The sequence below is a fragment of the Rhinopithecus roxellana genome, chromosome 10 (genome assembly GCF_007565055.1).
Source record: "Rhinopithecus roxellana isolate Shanxi Qingling chromosome 10, ASM756505v1, whole genome shotgun sequence".
Taxonomy (NCBI): domain Eukaryota; kingdom Metazoa; phylum Chordata; class Mammalia; order Primates; family Cercopithecidae; genus Rhinopithecus; species Rhinopithecus roxellana.
In genome coordinates this window covers 81,583,853-81,605,705 of record NC_044558.1, presented here as the reverse complement: position 1 = coordinate 81,605,705, position 21,853 = coordinate 81,583,853, and the positions used below count along the sequence as shown (strand labels likewise).

General features: G+C 49.8%; 2 protein-coding genes across 3 annotated transcripts in view; one reads left to right on the top strand and one right to left on the bottom strand.

Moving 5' to 3' along the window:
• The window catches only part of DNAH10 (dynein axonemal heavy chain 10), a 184,638-nt gene extending 183,473 nt beyond the window's left edge, over positions 1–1,165 (top strand). The window contains 2 exon segments of the mRNA XM_030938911.1: positions 75–220; positions 775–1,165. Of these exon segments, the coding sequence (XP_030794771.1) occupies positions 75–220; positions 775–921 (293 nt within the window). The 3' untranslated portion in view covers positions 922–1,165.
• Positions 1,166–1,846: 681 nt separating this feature from the next.
• Positions 1,847–21,853, bottom strand: part of CCDC92 (coiled-coil domain containing 92) — a 35,718-nt gene continuing 15,711 nt past the window's right edge. Inside the window, exons 2-5 of one of the 2 annotated variants that reach the window (XM_010368405.2) lie at positions 9,749–9,841; positions 8,827–8,973; positions 8,228–8,269; positions 1,847–3,263 (exon numbers count right to left, since the gene is read on the bottom strand). In XM_010368405.2, the coding sequence (XP_010366707.1) occupies positions 2,494–3,263; positions 8,228–8,269; positions 8,827–8,973; positions 9,749–9,782 (993 nt within the window). In that variant the 5' untranslated portion in view covers positions 9,783–9,841 and the 3' untranslated portion in view covers positions 1,847–2,493. The remainder of the gene's footprint in view (positions 3,264–8,227; positions 8,270–8,826; positions 8,974–9,748; positions 9,842–21,853) is intronic. The other variant, XM_030938912.1, reaches the window with a different exon arrangement.

Sequence of the window (21,853 nt, the reverse complement as noted above, 5' to 3'; positions counted from 1 at the left end):
GTGTGTTGCTGTGTGTGCCTGATGGCAGGCTGTGGATGCTCCGGTTGTATCCAGTCTCTTCCTTGTGTCCGTAGGATGCTTTGTCTCAGGACTGTACCTGGAGGGTGCTGACTGGGATATAGAAAAAGGATGTCTTATCAAGAGCAAACCCAAGGTGCTGGTTGTGGACCTGCCGATCCTGAAGATTATCCCCATTGAAGCCCATCGCCTCAAGCTGCAGGTGAAGGCCCCAGCCCCTCCTCTCTGACACTAGAGCCCTTCCTCTTCTGACTGTAGTTATGGCTGAGGTGGTTTCCAATAGTCCTGCTTTTAAAGACAGGGGTGCCTAAGCTTTATGGGCTGGGGAGAGTCTTGCAGCCGTGATAAAAACTCTGGATAGCCGCTTCCCGGGAAAGGCGCGGCTGCATGTGTGTGATGCCAATCCTTCCAGAGGTGTCAGGCTCAAGTTGTGATCCTGTGGTCAAGACTAACCAAGGGGAGACTCCCTCCCTTCTTGCAAAATGCTGCAGATGTTGCCTGAGTCATAAAGTGGTTCCCTCTGGTGTGGACAGCAGATGCCTTCTGCTCTGCCTGGGCCCACTTTTAACCAGTGTCAGTGTGAAGCCAGGTCCCCGTGAAGCTGGCAGAGGGTGGCCCTGCACAGCCCCAGCCTCGTGCGTTCTCAGATGCAGTCTTGCACGGGGGCCCCTGTCAAAGACTTACACTGCCCCTTTGCCTTTATCCCTCTGCACCCTCTCTCCATGGGGGCACCTCACCTGCCTCTCTCCCTTGCAGAATACCTTCCGGACCCCCGTCTACACCACCTCCATGAGAAGGAACGAAATGGGAGTCGGCTTGGTTTTTGAAGCTGATCTCTTTACCACGAGGCACATCTCTCACTGGGTGCTGCAAGGAGTATGCCTCACCCTGAATTCTGATTAACCTTTGGGTGAAGAAAACTGCTTAATGAATTCGGAGCCTCGGGCTGGTTGGGAAGAGTGATAGGGTCTGCTGTCATTTCTTGGGGCCTCTCAAGAGGCAAGAGGGGGACTGGCACTGATTTTTCATTTGAAATCAGCCATTTAAATCTCTTTCCATACAAATTAACCTGAATGGTTTTATTTTTAATACTACTTTTTAAAAGGAATTTATATAATCAAAAAGTAAATATTGGAGAGTATTTTAAGATGTGTGGAGTTTTCTTTTCCTTCTCAAACACCTGATTAGGCAAAAGTGCCTGAAATACATAGCATTGGCACAAGTGAGAATCCTAATGTCATTTCCAAAGGTGTGTTTTCAACGATCCAGGTCTGTTTCAGCAGATGCTCCTTTTTGGCAAGAAGGGCTGATGATGTCCGGCACACAGCAGAAGTGGCCAGAGTCACCTGGAGCCACTTCTCCCCCTTCCAGAACTCTCTGGCCCTAGCTTCTTTGGCTCTGACCTGCTACAGTGACTGTGAGGTTGTTGAGCTTAGTGTTTAGTTCTTGCATGAGCTTCTACCCCCAGCCTGCCTGGGTCTGTGTGGGGTCAGGTGAGGACATGGAACCTCCAGGACCAGTGGTCACTGGGCACCCGTTCCCTCTGTGCACGACGAGGCTGGCCTGGAGCCCTGGCTGGCCACCTGGAGGCAAGGGATGGCTTCACTCCATGAGGGAGGGGAGAGGCTAGCAAGGGCAGCACAGTGGGCAGACACCATCAGAGGCAAAAGCAGCTTCCCACAGAAGCTCAGGAGCGCAGCACATTCTAAGGACTAGCTCTGGGCAGGGAGGAAGCAGGAGTGGTTTCTGGGACCTGGGATTGCTCTCCCTTCTGCAGTCTCCTAGCCCTCCTTCAGGTGTTTAATAAATGACACAAAACAGAAGGAAGGCGGGTTTAGAAAATAAAGTTTGTTGGGATCTTAAACATTTTGGATAAAACTAACAAAAAAAATATGAACACACATTCAGGTTGTGGTGCCATGAGGAGTAGCGTCATCTTATTTAGTTCCTTGAGATACACGCACGGCTGCTCGGTGATCGGTGCCACCCTGGGAAAGGTTGGTCAGGTGACGACGGGGTCTCCAGGAGGAAGTCGGGAGGTGACAGGGGTCTCCAGGACGGAGCAGCGGCTGCTCGGCCAGGCTGCCCTGGAGCCTGAGGATAAGGTCAAGGTTGGTATGTGTTGCTCCGACTTGAGAATTAATTAGGTGTGTGACTATGTGGCATTGTGAACATCAGGAGTGACGCAGCCGTGGCCTGGGCTTTGTCCGCAGCGCACTTAGGTTACACGGAGCGGGATCAGAAGCAAGCAATTCGGCACACAGGCGTTTGGCCACAGCAATTAGGAAATACATATTCTGCAGCAGGGACACAATCATATTTTGGTGTGAAGAAGAGGGCAAGAGGAGCAGAAGAACTGGTCGGTAGGTGTGAAAAGAGTTTGGCATGCATGGGAATTAAACAGAAAAGGTGTGGCTGAGATTTCCTAGTGGTGCTCACAGTGCATGGGCAGCGCGGGGTGGGGCCCGGCGGGCTTCACACAGTTCTGTCCGTCCCTGAGTGCTTCCTCACCTTGCCTCCATTCACCTGGTCAACAGCCAGGGTCTTCACCTCGGGCTGGGCCTGCGGCGGGGTGGCGTGGTGGATCCGATGCGCCACCCCAACATGGGCCTTGTGCGGCTTTTCGCGGGCCGGGCTGTGCTGCTCGCTGCTTCGGTCAGAGGCGATGGGGGGGATGACGAGGGGCCTCTCTTTGATGAGGTGGACCTCGGCGGACTCCCTAGCCAGTAGAAATGGGGTAGGGTCGGGCATAGCATCCACTGGTTCCCGCAAAAGAAGTTTCCTGCTCTCTGCCCCGAATCTGTAGACCTCTTCAAATTCCGGGTGCAAGGGGGCTGAGAGGCTCTTTTTCATGCGGCGGCGAGGCGTTTCAGGTAGCTTGTCTTTGGGGGGTGCTGGCTTGTAGCTGGCCAGCACGGGGCTCCCTGACGGGCTGGCATCTGAGGTCCCACTGGAGCTCATGAGCTTCTTCTTGGCAGCGTGCAGCTGGGAGGTCAGGTAGGCAATGGTGCTGGCCCGCTGCTCCAGCTCGCTAGATAGCAGGGTCAGCTTGTGACTCTTGGCCTTCAGCTCCTCCAGGTACTTCTTCTCCCGCTCCTTGATGGTGTTCTCCAGCACTGTGATCATTGCGTTTTTCTGCTCCAGTTCTTTCAACAACTCAGCATTTTCGTTCTCTTTCACTTTCAGTTGGGCTTCCAGCTCTTCACATCTTTTCTTTAATTCGCTGCTTCTAGAAGTCCCATCTCCTACAAGAATAAGCCGAGGAAGTAGGTGAAGAACTCATTAGACTGAGGCTGAGTGGTGAGGCCTATAGGGCAGGCGGACCTGTCTGGTGGGGGGCCCTGTCTAGGCAGTGGGGGCCCTGGAAAGACCCCTCCCCTCCCCGAGGTGGGGAGATCAGGGCATCTCAGAGGCCCTTTCCAGCTCTTAGTTCTCTGGCTTACTGCATAAAAGAATGTCTCTGAACCTTAAAGATCCTGAAGTTAAAAGAGGCAATTGCAGAGTATTAGACCTCAGCAAACACTTAGGATTAAACTGGCCGCAAATCCTTCTGTCTGTTCAGATGGCATTTATGAAATGCCTGCTACATTCAAAGCACTGTTTTGAAACTCAAATGTTCAAAGAATTCTCCATGTCTATTGCATTAAAACTCCGATGTTTAGAGGAGAAGAGGTGTGGTGCTGTCACTCTGCTCTGCCGCTGGCCTCCTCTCTCAGCCCGCTCCCCGCACCACACACGCACATCTCACCCCGCTCCCCGCACCACACACGCACATCTCGCCCCGCTCCCCGCACCACACACGCACATCTCGCCCCGCTCCCCGCACCACACACGCACAAAGACTCTTTCCCACTTCCTGCTCAGAGTGAGCTGCTTCATCTCTGTGGCTGCTGCCCTTGGCCCCTCGCTGCTGCCCTAACACTTCGGGCCTCTGCCTCCTTCTGCTGTCCCTGGGTGCCTGTCCTCACCCAGTCCTTCAGCACATGCCAGCTGCCTCCTTCTCCTGCTCCTCTGGTGACTGCAGTCCCTGGTCACCTCACACAGCGCCCTTGGCTCTCAACCCTGGGTAGTCATCCTGCTCCTCCTAACCTGGCTGGCCGGCTGGCCATCCTCCTTGCCTGGCCCCTGAGAAGTTCTTTCTAGACTCTTCCTTGCTGGTCTGTAACTCACCTTGAGTGAGTGTCAACTCCCGATGCAGTGTCTCCTGAGCACCACTTCTCTAAGCGAGTCTCCATCAGACACACCCTCAAGTCCAGATAGCTGCTCTGCTTCCTGCATCTTGACTCTCCCAGGGAGACTGGATGCAGTCGCCATCCCCAGCCTCCCCTCCCTGACTATGCCCTTCTGCCGGCTGCTCAGTGCTGCCCCCTCCCTGCTCCTCCAGCCGGCCTTGGTCCCACCTCCTCTCTGGTCTTCCTTTCAGTCCCTCCTGTATTTAGGAAACTTGGTCACCCCTCTAAGTATTCTTGTTCTCTGTTCAAAATGGTTCCTCACTGCCTAATAAAACCCAAACTGCCAGATGCCTTCCAGTTCCTCAGTCTGTCCCGGATGTTATCTGCTCCCACATAAATCAAAGCTTTCATCACTCTCCCTAAGCCACCACCTCTTGTTCTGTCTCTATTGTACCCTCTATCCTTGACCTAACTCCAGACGCACACCCAGTTTCCCTGTACCAACTCCACCACCCAGGGCCTGCCTAGGCACTGGACGCCACTGGATGTCTTTCCCAGGCTTCTGTCCCACTTTGAATTTTCCCACCTGCCTGAGCCAGCAGCAGCTCTGCAGCGTGTCCCGCCAGCCAGACTCGGAGCTTTTGAGGGCCCACGACTGACTGGACTGGTCTTGTGCAGGGCACTTGCATGTTACAAGCTCACTGCAGGTGATGTGCGCTCCTCAACTTAGCATGGGGTCACGTCCCAAAAAATCCAATGTAAGTTGAAAATACCGTTAAGTCAAAAGTGTGTTTTTGGTATTTTCAGCTTACCATGGGTTTCTCTGGACATATCCGTGGTAAATCGAGGAGTGTACTGAATGTGTATTGCCCCATGCAGTTGAAAATTTTTAAGTTGAACCATTGCAAGTTTCTCTTTTTAAAAAACATGTCTGTGTGTATATATGCAGGCATAATGTCAGCAAATGACATCCCTAAAAAGGATGTATGCAGTATTACCTTTCATGAGGTTTATTTTTTTGCCAAAAGGAAAATGGATCCTGAAACACAGTTTCAGAGGTAAAGAGAGGGACAGAGACATACACATATGACTCTATAGACACTGTAAGACCCAGGAGCCCAGCTACCTGGGCTGAACCCCTGCAACCTGAAATGCTGACCTGGGCATGGCACTGGGCCTGGTACCCACTGTCCTTCCCCTAGGGCCTGTGGGACAACCACCCATGCCTGTCGCAAGGCCTTTGCTTTCAGCCCACACTTGGTTGGACAGTGGGCCTTGGGCTCCTTCCGAGGAAGGGCTGCAACCTCAGGCCTTCAACCACATCCCCGGCCTGCTGTGACCATCCTGGGATTTTCTTCCCCCAGACAGTGCTGCAAAAGGTTGATGGACGTTTGGAACATTCAGGAACAAGGCTCTCCCTGGGCTTCTCTCATGTCCTATGAGGGGCAGCCCACAAAGGCAGAAGGCCCTGGCAGTCAGACTGGGGACTTGGATTTGTGGGGCACCTTTCAGATGAAGATACAGGTTCAGAGATGTCAAAGAACTTGCTCAAGGCCACACAGCCCCTCTGAGTCAGAGCAGAGGCCCGAATCTGGGGCTCACTAAGCATCACTCTGGTTCTTTTGGCCACAGCATCCTGAGAGAAGCTTTTCCTGGACAGACACTCTCCTTATCATCCTTCCTTGAGAGTCATCTAGCTGTGCTGCCTTCTCCTCCAGGGTGCAGCCTTGGCTCCGGGCTGATGTTTGCTGGCCCTGACTTGAGCGGGCCGTCCTATGCGAAGGAGCTGGTGCGACTCCTCCTCCATCCCCAGCTCTGGAGAGCTGCTTCGGTGACTGTCCTTCCTGGGAATCAGCACCTCCTGTTTTGCCAATTTCTTGCTCTTTATAGAAAGCTCCACTCTACCTCCTCCTCTGTACATACCCCCTTTCTGGAAATTTCAGTCTTCCCATGAAAGCTTGGTGCACACTGAGCTGACAACAGCAACTGAGGCTGGTCTCCAAACGCCACACTGCTGAGCCTGCCTGAGCGTTAGGGCACCGCAGCGCTTCTAAACCTGCGCTCCCAGGGCCGGCCCAGATTTCTGGGGTCACAGCCCCCAGGGGAGGGAAGCCAAGCGTCTATGCTGTACCCTGGGTCCCGGAGCTGCTTGGAATTGGGCAAGTTTTGGGTGCACTAATGTAAAACAACAATTTTCACCAGTGGGAGGGGAGACACCCCCACTGGAACCACCTGAGAGGCTTCTGAAACTGCCTCTTCTAAGACACAGCCCTTGCTGTGAGGACCCTGCTGCTGCTGGGAGCACTACATCAGGTGGGTGGGCAGGCGGGCGGCCTTGGGACCTGGGGCTGAGAACCTTGACTGGAGAGGCCACAGGGCAAAAGTGTGCTTCTTCAGATTAGCCTGGGCCAGGAGGGGACAGGGAGCGAGGACGCCCTGGCTTCCGTGACACGGGTAGCTCCTTTCCCAAGGCTTCAGTGATGGCAGGTGTGGACGCTGGAGGTCCCCAATGTCAGGTTGAAACCCTGTTCCTCTGCATTCCCAGAGGCCCAGCTCCCGGTCCCAGGGCTTCGGGGGAGGTCCCTGGTGTCCCTCCGCAGGGAGACTTCTGAGGACAGGCTCCTGTTCCACCACCCCAAGAAGCCCGTGGCGCCTTCCCTACCACACACAGACAAAAAGACATCTGGGCTCCTGAGAGGCACAGTCAGGAGGCTGTAATATGAGCAATGCAAATGGAAAAAAATCAGTGCTTGGTAATCCGCTAAGGCGTGGTGGAAATGGTCCGTGTCTTTGACAAGGAACTGGACACTCTCAGGAATAATAACTGCCATTGTGAGGCCTGTTTAGAAAAAGGCATTGTGGGGATGGAGAAGTTCTTCTTCAAAGTTTCTTGAAACCATAAAGAGCTTGTCATTTCCTTGCTCTATGTATGTCTCTATGTATGTTCTCATGCAGCTGCTCTGACTTGCCCCGGCATGCCTGGACAGGGCTAAGTGAGTCCCGGACCATAGTACATGCTCTTCCTTATTTGGAAACCCTCCTGACCCTCTCATGACTAGCCTCCTCTCTTCTTAGTCCTCTTTCCCCTTTGCCTATTTAGGAAAGTTTCAAGCTTTTAACCAATCGAGTTAAGCTTAGAATGTGAGGTCCCATTCCAGCCAATGGAAACGGGACACAGTCATAGGGCAACTGCATCAGGTTATGAAGATTATAAACGTCCTCGTCTCCTTTGTTCGAGTGTGCTCTCGTGGCGAGACTGCTGGCGAGTTGCACCCTTTCTGCAGAAAGTAAACTAGCCTTGCTGAGCCATCCATTGCCTTGGTGTGTTCTTCCTGACGTGATAAACCCGTTTCCAACAGGCGTCTCTGCACAAACATGGATTCAGCACTCTCCAAATTCCCACCCTGTTCTGGGGAGCAGGCTCTTTGCAGCAGGCACAGAGAGCCCTGGGAAGGCCTGGGTTTCTGTCTCTCCTCCAGGAGCCAGCAGGCGGATGCCCTTTGGGGTTCCCTGAAGTCCTGGAGGATTCTGGATGGGGGAAGGGTCTGGGGCTGTAGTCCAGAGAAAGCCCTGGATCCTCAGGGAGCTGTCTAGTAATGTGACCGCTCGCCTGCCAGCATTTAGCGAGCAGCTGCTCTGTGCCAGGCCCATGCCAGGCGGCAGCGACACAGAGGAGCGGGGGCGGTTCTGCCCAATGCTGCTGCTGCTGTTCCTCCTCCTTTTGGGTTTAAGTCACATCTATTTTTATGTCCTGATTATACAAGGAACACATGTTCATTGTAGGAAAAATCAGAAAAACATATAATAGGCATTCCAAATATATGTGTCAGTCAAAAGAAAACAAAATCACTCATCCCCCTGCCCACTAATAACCACTTGCCACATGGAGGGATCCAAACATCCTTCTCATCTTCCCTTAGAGAGCTCAGGCCACACGCGTTAACTCTTCCTAGCAAGTGTGTGACTAGTGAAAACGGCACCGACACGTACCACAAAGGGAAAGGTACTGTCATTTACTTCTGGGGAGGAGTTCTTACCTGTCTGTTCCGAACTTTTGACTGTCAGCTCATATGTTAAATCTAAAAGGGAAATGTTACACATTAATTCTGTTACCATACATTTCAAAATCTTCATCAGCTTTGAAAATGCAAAACCGACGCCCATGATTGGCCAGCAAGTCCTACCCAGACAGAGCAGGGTTTGGCAGCAGGAGAGGCGAGCATGAGAGCAGCAGAAAAGATCAGGGGCTGCTGTGCTCCCTGGGGTCAGAGGGCACCCTCTGTTCCCCCAAACTCCCTTCCCCATTCTCCCATGACATAGCCCAACCATCCAAAACAAGTCAGCAGCTGGCTCTATGTATTACACAGGTTATATCTTGGTTATCAGTTCCAAAATGCATTGGAGATTCTAACCATTGTATTTTAATCTCTTAAGTCCTCAGTATGCCAAGAAAAGGCTTTGCAGCTTTATGCTCAGTGCATCTTGATTATGCAATGAGGATGATATAAGGCATTCAGATGGACTCCTGCAATGACGATGGGAGCTGGGGGCAGGGCAGGCCTAGCACGTTCTGACGCTGGGCTCTGCCGTGCCCCATAGCTGCCCCCCGCCTGCTTGGGCCTGCTCCCCGATGTACCTGTGCAGTGCTGCTGCAGCCGCCTGATCTCGGAGTGCAGCCCCTTGAGCGTGCTGGCATGCTCCCGCTGAAGGAACAGGAGGTTCTTCTGTGCGCTGTGCAGCTGGTTCTCCAGGTTTGTGGCTGCCATGCTGACATCCAGGGGACCTGTGGGTAACACAGACCCTGGCTGCGGTCCCTGAAAAGGGTCCCAGGGCTGCCTGTCCTCCTTGGCTCTGGGTGCAGAGGGGTGTGCACCTCCCAGGAGAGAGCAGAAGGAAACCACAGCGCCTGAAGGGCAGGGCGCGGGGGCACCAGGGCTACACTCCCATCACTGCAGGGAGGCCCCAGGCCAGGGACAGCAGCCTCTGCTTCCTGAGCACCTCGGGGTGTGCCCTAGCACTTAGCACCACGCCTCGCACACGAATGAGTGAGGCCCACTCCACCGTACAAAGTCACTTCCCTTTACACATGAGGAAACAGATCAAGAGGCAGATTCGTGAGCCTGGGGTCACACGGCCAGTGAGGTATGGAGCAGGGATTCTAATCCAGGGACCCGTTTCCAAATCCTGTCCTCTCCACGCACCACCTCACCCCAACAGACTGTGACTGACCAAATCACTCCCAAAAGATTTCCCTGACCAGGAAGCACTGACAGCTTCCTCATGGGAAACGGTGACACCTGGGAAATGGGCCAAACATTTCCTCTAAATGGCATCTGGAGCCAGCCAAAGTAAGGAGGGAGAGCTGGGCTGAATTCCAGAGGGAAGCCCCCTGCACTTCACAGCACAGAGAGGAGCCACAGATCCTTCTTGAGAAGGTTTGAGAATGTATCTCATGGGGCCAAGGGGTGGCGCAGGTGTCTGGAGTCTGTCCCCAGTGCTTGGCCCCTCCCAGCCCCAGCTTCCAGCATCTGATGCTCACTCAGGGCCCCAGACTCTACCTTCATCGTAACTCGAGAAATGTGGTGAAGTCATGGGTCTTTCTGGAAAAGCTACCAGAGTAATTCAAGACGCTTGTACAGCACTGAAAAATACTGAGGATGAAATGTGGGTTATTTGCTTATAAATTATTATCGTAAACACAGAGCCTCAGAATGCATTTTTCCTAATTTGCTATTCCAGAGAACCCTCCGCAAAGGAGGTACAACTTCTCAATGGCTCCTGGGACACAGCCCATTTGTAGGATGCCACAATAGGACCGTTTTGGAGACCCTGACACACCCAGGCTGTCACTGCTTCAGACGTGTCAATTGCTTGTCAATTATCTGTACGACCAGTGATGTGCATGCACACTAGCTCTGGAGCTAGGACGAGTTCATAATGAACTTCGGACATACACTTTCATCACACAAAGACACTTTCCAGGCGCTGCTCAGGGGGAAAGCCACAGACTCCACTCCAAGGGCAACCTGAGAACGCAGAGAAGGAAATAAAACACGACGGAGCTCACTAAGGGGAATGAACGGTGACACATCCTAAAAAGGACCAAGAAAAAGAGAAACAAGAGGCCCTTTCAGTTGGTGACAGAAACTGGCAGGAGAGGGCCGTGGCCCCGGAACACGGCGAGTAGTCTCGGGGGCACCTCGCCATGAGCAACGATTGGACAGAGCTGATCAGAAGCCTTGAAACTGGTCATCTCTCTGAACTAGCAATTTATTTTTAGGAACCTGCCAAAGGAAAATTACTCCTTTGGTGTGAAAAGAGGCAGCTGTGAGAATGGTCACTCTAGTGCAGTCTGCAGTTGGAAAAGACTAGAAAAAGCTTAAAACCGACAACAGGGAGTGGGTTAAACCTGAAGGCGGCCATTTCTAGGCATGTTTCTATGAGAAAAAGCATAGATCTCCCTGGCCTTTGACTCCCCTCGCACCAGGGTGCAGACCATGGCAGAGCTGAGTTTCCATCAAGCAGGGCTTTCCTCCGTGGAACTGTGAGCAGCCTTCTGGCAGGAGCAAGAACGGATGTTTCTGTCCCCAAAACCGTCTCGTGCTGTAACCACAAACTCCTGTGTAGGCTGCTGGGCCAGACACTAGTTTCTAAGTGGAACCCCACAGTTCCTGAGATCCCAACACTGTCTGCACAGTGTTGGGGGGCGCTGACCTTAACAAAGGAGCCAGCTACGACAGGGCAGGTTCAGCATGTGGAACGTGTGCTGCGTGCTTGCTGTGGAAAGGGCGAGCGCTTTCTGACCCTGCCTGTCCCTCACAAAGCAGAACGCTTGAAAGCGGAACAGCCTCAGTGTCAAAGGAAGGAAGATCCCAGGAGCGCCTGAGAGCTGTCAGTACCGGTGCCTACGTTTTCCTTCGACTCAGCAATCCGGAGTCATTCACTCTGGCATCAATTCGAGCACCTCACCTGGAGGCTGAATCCCAAAGAGCTGAAAGGGGTTTGGAAGTGAGAACTCTAGCAGAGCTGCCTGACCACTACTTTCAAAGGACAGACTCCAATCCAGGATTCTGTTGGCTGATGGAAGAAGCAGAGCCCATGTGAGAAAGAACCATTTAAATGGGATCCAGAATTTAGTAGGTCTCAGATGACAGGAGAGCTGCCCTAGGCCTAGCGTCCTACCTCTCACAAATGCTGTCCCCAGCTACACAACCTGGGGGTGGACTTGACGCTGGCATCCCCTGCCATCCACTTTCCAGTCCATGATGTCGCTGGCATCCTGCTTTGAAAGCAGTTCTCAGATCCGTTCAACTGTACCCATTGCCACTGCTGAGGCCGTCCTCACCCTCACCCGAATCCCTGCCAGAAAGCCTCCTCTGTCCTCTCCTGCCTGCTCCATTCTGCTCTCCATGTGGCAGCAGAGGGATTTGGTTTTTTAAATTGAGACTGCTTAAAAACCTCCAACGGTTCCTGCTGCTCTGAGAATCGGACTGGTCTGCCCGGCCCTGTGACTGGCCCCACCACCCTCGCTTCTCCTACCCCCAGGGCTCCTGGTGGCACCAGCTTTCCTCCGGATGCTTCTCCCACCCTGGTGCCCTCTCATGGCTCCTCCTCTGCCCAGAACACTCTTCTCGGGCCTCTCTCCTGCCCACCTCTCCTGGGTCTGCACTGTCTACTTATCCTTTAGGTCTCAGTAAAAGTTTACTTCCTCCTGGAAGCCCTGGTCCCCAGACTCGGCACCTGGTGCATTACCACCCTGTCCCCAGTTCTAGTCTGTGTGTCTCTGTGAGGGTAAGTGTGAGTCTATTCCCCACCTCCTCGCAGACTCCAGGCTGTTCACTGCTGCACCTTAAGCCCTAGCACAGTGCCTGGCACCCTGGAGGCCTGCAAATGGGCCCTTGCTGCCAGTCTGTGGAGTGCAGCTGTGGTGCCAGGGGAATGTAAGGGCTTCAGGGTTGAAAAGCCTTTGTTTCCATGGGCTTCCTATTTAGGTGCTTCCTTTACAGGCATACCTTGCGCAAAGAAAACAGGATATACTAAAACACCCCGAAATGACACGACCACCTCACCCGCCATGGTGGCACAAAATGGTATGCACCTATATGGAGAGGTCAGTATTTTCTTCTACACACCCCATGGGGGCAGAGGGGAATGGAGTAAAAGTGTTGCCAGCAGCCATCCCTATCATAGTGTGGTATTACATTTTATTTGTAACAAATTTAAATGTGATTCAGTAAGTACTCACACTCTAACTGCCTTGGTCAGTCAGCAACTTTGAATCATAACAACACTGTATTTCATTAATCCACTGTGCTAACTGCAGAAACACAAAAGCGTCCTTAAAGTGTCCCATTATGATGGGCAGACAGCCTGGAGAAGAAAAGGCAGGCGAGCAGGGAGAGTATGATCACATATCGCGTGGAGCTCGCCAGTAAGCGCTGGTGAACCGCTTGGAGCCCTCACAGTGGGGGACAAAGGTCTCCTGGCCTGGGGCATTTCACTGACTGTCACTCTCCCCTTCTTCCACACTCTGTGCTGACTTAAAAGGCCCTGACATGGAGATGCCATCTGTGCAGGGCATTCTACAGCTGTTAGGATATTCCTGAATAAGACAGGTCCACTTGGGGCCAGGGAAACAAAGCACATCTCCAAATGGTATCCAGATTACTCAATTATTTTCTCATCAGCTCAAAAGAGTAACAATATCACTGGCTTTCTGAGGGCAAAAGAGTTGCCACGGCTTAAAAGACAGTGGTTTTCTCCATTGTGATCCTTCACTACTGAAGAGAGGTAATCATGGTGATGATGTCACGCTCCCAGTACTGTGGCATGACTGAAGCCACCGAGGCATCCTGTTTAGGCTGAGGAGACCCAGCCAGGAGATGCACATAATTCAGAGGGAGAAATGGAGTTGGTCCCAAGAGACTTAATTCAGTATCAGACACGCTTTAGAAACATGAAGGAGCATTCATGACAGATCCGTAATAGGGTCAGCGTGGCGGATGACAGGAGAAAGACAGGGCGTCTGCTGCAGATGAATAACGCCGCCTGCTGAGTAAGGGCACTCACCCCATCTTAGCTGTGTGTCAGCCAGGAATGGAGGGCAGCTCATCCCGCCCGTCTGGCAAAATGCTTGCACTTTCTGTGTCAAAAGGGCATATGCTACAAATTGTGTGCTCTTTGTACTGTAGCGCTCCGTCCTGGGGCAATCCAACTTTGTTCCTCAGCGTTGCTGGGAGCCATCCACAATCTTACAGTTATTTGCTCAACGAAAGGCGGCAAGGCCAGGACACTGGTCCTCTTCCCTCCTTGAGGATGCTGCCCATGGCTGCAGATAATGGGGCTCCAACTGACTATCACTTCGGGGCTTAGTCACGGCCACCAGGGGCCAGCCCCCCCAGGTGACTGTGCACAGCTCTGGTGGTTTCTCTCCCCAGAGAATGCCAGCAGAAGCAATGCAAATGGGTACTTCGAAGGTCAAAGTCCTGCTGAATAGATGACCTTGATCAGGACTCAAAGGTTAAGCCACACGTACATTTTTTCCTATGGCAAATCCACCAGGTACTAAATTAATTTACTGTTCACTCTACATGTTCAAAAAATTAATACTCAAAAAAGTCTTTTCATTCCAAATCCTATAGAGGTAGGCTCTGAAGATGTGGCAAGACAGCTTCCTGGGTGGGGGCGTGCACTGCTGTCATTTCCTAGTGTCAACGTGTCTGAGGAAGGCCCGGCCTGGCCGAGTACGCTCTCCAGCAGCGTGAGGACAAGGGGCCCTGTGAACAGCTCAAGCCGAATTCCATTTTCCTTCCAAAGTGCTGTCCCTTTCTCTCAGGGCACTAATGTAACATGGCGACGTAATTCTATCCATGGACCACCTGACTTGCCTGAGCACAGTGTTCTTTCACGTTACTTACGTCACTTGCTCTTGCAACCCACCGCTGGGAAAGAGAGGACGCTATCCCATAAAAAGAAAGAATACACACCAATAAATGTATCTAAGCCTTGCTGCTTCTCCTAGCCCGCAGGTGATGTGGTGACAATCCTGAGGTCTGGGGCAGATTTAATTTCATGCAGAAATTCAGATGCTTTCCAAGTTGTGCACATCAAATCTCTAATACTTTGAAACTGCAGAGGAAAAGCAAACACAGCCCACAGAAGTAGCCTTTTGGCATGGAAGGGAAGGCAGCATTTCTCCAGAGTCCAGAGCACAGGGCCAGGCCGTCAGAACAGCACTGCTCGCACGGAGGCTGGATCCACTGGCTCTCGAGGGTCCACGTTAGAAAATCACACAGCTGTAAAGGCACTGCCGACCACCCAATACGGCAAAAAGACTCACTAATGACTCTTGCTCGTAATACCAGCAAAGGTTCCTAGGAAGCTGGGTGAGGGTAGGGCTCTCTGGGCCAGGCTAGCGCCTCAACAAAGCAGCAAGGCTAGCTTAGGAAGAAAGCACAAGGTATTCTACCCTGTAGCAGGTGTGTCCTGGTTCCTGGGATCCCAGCAGGTGCCCAGTCCCAGGGCCAGGGGGCAGACTCATCCTCTTCCCCTGCAAGCCAGGTGGATAGGAGTCCTCTGGGGGCTGAGTTAGCAATAGGCTATTCCTGGGAAAAAGCAGCAGCACTCAGCTGCCAAAAACAGCTCTGGTGTTACCCGTGGGAGGAACCAAGGCCAGACTTATCTTCCCCCTTTTAAAAATATGCCTTTTCCTTTAGTGTCTCTCCTGTGTGCACACCCTCCTTGCACAAATTTTCATGGTCAAGCACATTTCTGATCACGTTGCATCTCTCTGACTTTCTTGGGACCAAGCCCCACTTCTCCAGAGGCCCTCCTCAGTCTGCCCTTCCCAGCCGCACCCCACGGGGTCCCCTCGGGGCTGTGTGCTTGTCAACACTGGTGTCCTCTAGCCCCTGGCGTGGCCTGGACCCCTCCAACACAGGGCCTTTGCACACCTTGTTCCCTCTGTCTAGAACTCTCGTGGCAAACCATTCCCTGTCCCCTGCCTCACTAACTTCCATTCTTCCCGCACATCTGAACTCACATATCACGTATGTGCTGCAGATAATTTCCTACCGCTTCATAATGGCACCGAGTGGAGAACTAAACCAGAACTACACTGCATTTGCCAGAAAGCACCGCAGCAGCATGAATCTGAACATGACCTCACCCCACCATTTCTCAACATTCCAGAAGCAATATTCTGATGTATTCCTGAGACATTTCCTGGACCAAAAGAAATGGGAGTATCTTTGGTAGGAAAGGGTCACACCATTTAAAAATGGGAGACTGTTTCTGGGCAATCAAGAACAAACTTATCTTTTAGTTGAACACAAAGCCTGTGGAAATAGGGTAATAATTTTAGAATCTAAAAAAAATAGCACACTACCACTCAGGTGTTAGCTGTGAATTAGTTATAATGAGCTCTTTTAGATTCTAGTCATGAATAAGTTATGACCATTCACATTTGGTTCTCTCCTGCCATGAACACCGGGAGCCCCGCCGCCCTCTCTGTGCACTTTTTGAAAGGCCCTGACCTGGCAGCACTGCCTGGCCTTTAACAGGGCACAGTGTCTCAGCGTTTGTGCACAAGGACCTCTGGGGGCTTTTCTGTGGGAACTTTCTGTACTGCTCTGGTGTCCTATAGCTTAAGCGTTGCCATCAAGAAAATGAAGTCTGGCCAGGGAACAAAGGCAGCAATTGCAGTGATTGAATGTAACAGGAGGAGAAAATGATTCCTAGCAGGGAGGTGGTTTTCTAAGTAGACTCATGGAGTCAGAAAACATTGAGGGTAAATATTCAACATCAGGCATCCAACACCCCTTTGTTTCAAGATTAAGAAACTAAGGCCCAAAGAAGATCTGCTTAACACAATGGGATCAAAGAGACTGGCGTGGACAAACTCGAGACATTAGGCCACGCTTGGGGCGGTAACTGACCCCTATCTTGTTACCTCACTCATCGTGATGTCTGACTCATGGGGTGGCTTTAAGTGCTAAAAGCAACCAGGACGGGCCTAGCATAGAGTAGTGCTCAATGAATGTTAGCTATATTATTTTTACGTAAACATTGGTCAATAGTCCTATAAATATACCTCAAGATTGTTTACTTAGTCAACTAGGGTATTTCCTGAATATTATCTAAGTATGGAAATGAGCTAGCAAAGAAATTCCAATTACTTCCAAAGAGGGAAGGATATATTGGATTTAAGGATATATTCTTAAATGCAAATAGAAGCATTTTCTGGGACCTCTATCCTCTATTTTCACTGGAGAAGAGCCATTCAGGGAGGCAACTAGAGAGGCAGGCAGAGCAAGGCGCCCTGAGGGACAAGAAAGCCTGCTTCTCCCTTTGAAACCATCTGCAGTACTTCAGGAGGCTAAAAAAATGGTCCATGGCTAATTAGGCCATCAACTCTCGATCCCAAATACCTGCTTTTTTTTTTTTTTTTTTTTTTTTTTTTTTTTTTTTTTTTTTTTGAGACGGAGTCTCGCTCTGCCGCCCAGGCTGGAGTGCAGTGGCCCGATCTCAGCTCACTGCAAGCTCCGCCTCCCGGGTTCACGCCATTCTCCTGCCTCAGCCTCCCAAGTAGCTGGGACTACAGGCGCCCGCCACGTCGCCCGGCTAGTTTTTTGTATTTTTAGTAGAGACGGGGTTTCACCATGTTAGCCAGGATGGTCTCGATCTCCTGACCTCGTGATCCGCCCGTCTCGGCCTCCCAAAGTGCTGGGATTACAGGCTTGAGCCACCGCGCCCGGCCCCAAATACCTGCTTTTAAGAAAGGTCACTCACTGTCTCTGAAAATGGATACTGATGTTACCTGAACTCACCATCACCTGGATAAACTGTTTTGCATGGTAGGACCCTATTATTCCTACTTGTACCTGTATCTAAGAAATTCAACTAGTGAGTGAGCTGAAATCTCTAAAAGTTAAAGCAGCAATACAAAGGGACAACATTTCAAGGAAGGGTAAGTACTCAACAATGACTCCAGGAATATTTTGGTAAAAAGAGTAAACACAATTACAAAGTGGAAGCAAACAGCAGAAGGCAAAGGTGCAATTATGTTTTAAAAAGATAAAACCTCTTGTTGATTAGTCATTCTTAAAGAATTAGGTTTTTTTAATCTGGCAAAAACAGGTGTGGTTGAGAGCTTAGCACAAGAGTCAGAATCTTGGGTTCCAATTCCAACCCTGCCATATCCGAGCTGCAACCTGAGTCCTCACCTTTCTCTTCTATAACATGAGAAATAATCAAACTTACATGATACAGTGACTGGGAGGGTAAAATGAGAGTTTTTGTATAAAGCATTTTGCAATGTGTCTGGCTTACTGTGATAAAGTGGCAACTGAACTAAATTTGGACTCATCCAAATGTGGAAACTTTGGATGGGAATGTTTTGTGGGTTCCCCTACTCCCGGCTAAGCAGCAGACGTCTTTTAATAGGCACGTCTCTAAAAGCTGGAAGAGGAAAGAAAACTCCAGTAGCAACCAGAAAAAAAAAAAAAAAAAGGATTTTTTTGCGAGATAATCACCACACAAAATAACCTGAATGTCTGTCAATAAGGGGCTAGCATGGCACATCTAAAGTATGCAATAATTAAAAACAGCATAGATCTGTATTTACCAACAAGGTAATACGTCTCTGATAGGTTAAGTTTTTAAACAGTATGTTAAAAACTGTAGGTATATTTTCACATTTTTGTATATGTGTAGAAGGATATACACCAAAGTGTTAAAAATCATTTGTCTCGGCCAGGCACAGCAGCTCATGCCTGTAATCCCAGCACTTTGGGAGGCCAAGGTGGGGGGATCATAAGGTCAGGAGATGGAAACCATCCTGGCTAACACGGTGAAACCCTGTCTCTACTAAAAATACAAAAAATTAGCTGGGTGTGGTGGCACACACCTGTAGTCCTAGCTACTGAGGAGGCTGAGGCAGGACAATTGCTTGAACCTGAGAGGTGGAGGTTGCAGTGAGCTGAGATCTTACCACTGCATGCCAGCCTGGGTGACAGAGCGAGACTCCATCTCAAAAACAAAAACAAAAATCAGCTGGGCATCGTGGCATCCGCCTGTTATCCCAGCTACTGGGGAGACTGAAGCAGGAGAATCGTTTGAACCCAGGAGGCGGAGGTTGCAGTGAGTTGAGATCACGCCACTGAACTCCAGTCTGGGCAACAAGAGGGGAAACTCCTTCTCAAAATAATAATAAATAAATAAACAAACAAACAAACATTTGTCTCTAGGTGGTGGACTCTGGGTGATTTTTACCTTTTAAAAATTCTATTTTAGTACTATCTATAAAGCTTCTTTAGCGATGAAAATATAGTCAGAAAAAAATTATAAAGTTTTCTCTTAAAAAAGATAATCATTAAATATCCACTAACAAAGTAGTATCATATGTTTTAACAGTATTGTTCCAGGGTAATCTTGGATTGCTAGAATTGTGATTGGTTTACCATCACCAAGAAGAATTAATGGGAAGGTAGTTGTTACAAATGTTAACAATTTAGTGTCCCAAAGATATGCAGGAAAATGACAATGATGAGAACTTAGGTGCCTCCCCCCATGCATTATACATTCCTGTCATTCTCTGATATTATCCTTCATATGTATTTTATTTTATTAAGGTTCATCGACAATTCTTTTGACATTGACAGCCATTTCCTTCTGAAAGAACGTGCAGCCTAACATTAAAGTTGTAATGGATGTGATTAGAGAGCCTGACAATTAGACATGGAAAGAGGGTACGCAGCCTGTCTGGGAAGGCTGCAGTCACTGGAGGCCTACATGATGGATTTATTAACCGGGTTTCTCTGCACTCCGATTATCTCATACTTTAAGAGTCTCTATTTGGCTTCTATTTAAAAACCATGTCACGGGTCTGTACACTGATGAGGGCTTGGCTTCTCTGTGTGAAAATGCCTCATGAAGAAAGCAAGTCTATTTCCGGTTGCCTGCGCATGTCTTTCAGTGGCCTGTGCAGGCCAAGATAGGCAAATACACGCGCTCCTACCATCTGTGTCATGTGGTGCCTTCTGGGAGTGTCCTGGGCCTCATGGAAGATTGGGTTCCTAACCGCCAGGAGGCCAGCAGCGGGCGGCAGACCCCACCCCAGGAGGAGAGAGCACCAGCACTCCATCTCCGGACCCTCAGAGCTGGAGGGGCGATGCCCATACAGTGTCAACTCTGCACTTTCTATTCTGAAGACACAGGCTCAGGGAGAAGCTGCTTTGGGGGAGAAGGTGGCTGGTGGGGCCATGGAGGTGCTGCTCACGCCCTTCCTGCCCTCCCTGCATCCTCCTCCTGCCCTTTCTCGGCAGCCCCCAATGTGAACGCCCTCTGGTGATCACCCAAATAGCCTTGTTTCAAGAGCTAGAGCTAGAATCGTTTTCAACTTAGTAGAAATGTCACTGGTTCACTTCTAACAAGCTTGTCATTTACCAAGATGATCCTGAGTCAACAATTTAAGGACACAAATATCTCATAAGTTACCACACAAACAATTCTACCTAGTTATACCTTCCTTTAATGGGAGGGGAAGTAAGCAGTTCATATCCAACTGGTCTTTCCGTTTCCACCTCAGATTGAGATTACTGCCGATTTTGTCTACTAGTTGATAACTAAAAGATACAGTGATCCCAAATGCCAAATCATCGTTCATCCTAACGAAATACTTCATCTTAGTGCTTGATGATCACAATCTCAACTGTAGTTCCTAGGCCAAGAAGATGCGTTCCCTTGCTTTAAAAATCTCAGTCTCTGGTTTGCCAAACAGATGGACTAATTCACCTGACTTAACTGATAGGGCTTCTTTTATCCATTTGTGGGTCTGCCTACTTACAGTACAGGTTTTAAGGAAAGAAGTGTATTCATTAGCTGAAGCTCTATACATTTTTTGGGGGGGTTGGAGAGGGAGACAGGGTTTCTCTATGTTGCCCAGGCTTGACTCAAACTCCTGGCCTCAAGTGGTCCTCCTGCTTCAGCCTCCTATGTAGCTGGGATTATAAGTGCCAGACCCCTTACCTGGCTCTATACACTTTAATTTAGCCATATTTTTCCTTTTTTACTCACAAAAAGTGAAAGCGTCCATGGTTTCATTAGCTATAATAGGCATCAGAGAAGATGCCTGTCACTTATAGAGGAAAGAGACGTTATCCTCGTAAGGTGGTAGAAAGGGCTCTGCCCAGTCCCAGCCATGTCATCTTGGACAGTGTAAGAATATAGCTATGCATCAAGTGAAAGCAAGCCAACTCCTCCAACTTGCCTGTCTGTGAAAGGGGCCCACACTGATTCCTTCCGATGAGTTGAGACAGGGAGGACGTTAGAGATCTTGGATATTATTAAAATAGTCCAACAATAGTCACTTCAGTGAATAAAGTCACTATGACCAGGCATTTAATTTTAGTACTTACATACCTTCTGGTGATCAATAATTAGATACTTGTTTTTATTGAACATTTATTCCTTTGGAAAAACATAGCTTAAGTATCAATATTTTTAAAAGACAAACTCATATTTTTAAGAAGGCATTTACCATTTCCCTAGATCATTTCCTATTTTTTTTTTTTGATGGCTTCAGCATGTCCATTTAAGGGTGTTTGACCTCTGACTTTCCACCTAGTGATCTGAGAGCTCCAGCGTGGATTATTCAATTCTTTACAAGTATCATTTCCGCAAACTTCCTGTGCTGTGCAGAATACATGAGGCATGCTTACTGATGGCATTTATGACTGACCCCTATAAAGTTCTTCCCACTCACAATCACTCTTTATTATGTCAGGGAACAAGAGAATTTCCAGAATCATATGTTCCAGCTCTCTGGGAAATCATGCATTAAGTTCCAGGGGAAGGGAAAAGCTTCCCACAAAACAGCTATCCATTAAGAATGTCTGTTGTTTGTTTATTTATTTATTTATTTATTTATTTTTTGAGACGGAGTCTTGCTTTGTCGCCCAGGCTGGAGTGCAGTGGCCGGATCTCAGCTCACTGCAAGCTCTGCCTCCCGGGTTCACGCCATTCTCCTGCCTCAGCCCCCCGAGTAGCTGGGACTACAGGCGCCCGCCACCTCGCCCGGCTAGTTTTTTGTATTTTTTAGTAGAGACGGGGTTTCACCGTGTTAGCCAGGATGGTCTCGATCTCCTGACCTCGTGATCCGCCCGTCTCGGCCTCCCAAAGTGCTGGGATGACAGGCTTGAGCCACCGCGCCCGGCCAAGAATGTCTGTTGTTTAAAATGCACCAGCAATTCTAACATCCAGAGACCAGTGAGAGAATGGTACAAGGCAAACAGGTGTCACTTTAGGGCTGTCTTTGGAACCAAATTTTGATCATCATAGATAAACGAGCCATTAGTGCATTAACCCAGTCAAAATAAATGAAAACAAGTAATGGCAAGTAAAATAAGGGGCAGGACAACTGTATTTCATAGATCACACATCAGCTGTGGGAGGAGAGTGAAAGAAATTGGGGAAGGTAGAAAATCACCACATCTGATATTCATCAGGAGTTTTCCGAGAATGAGGCAGTCCAGTATTTTCTCTCCGTCCTCGCCTTGTCAAAGGTCGTTTTCCATTTGCACAGCTGACTTTGTCTTTTCCTCTTGTATTTGGCCTTGTGCCCCCACAATGGGGTTAATCGCCATCTTTGGTTCATGACACACTCT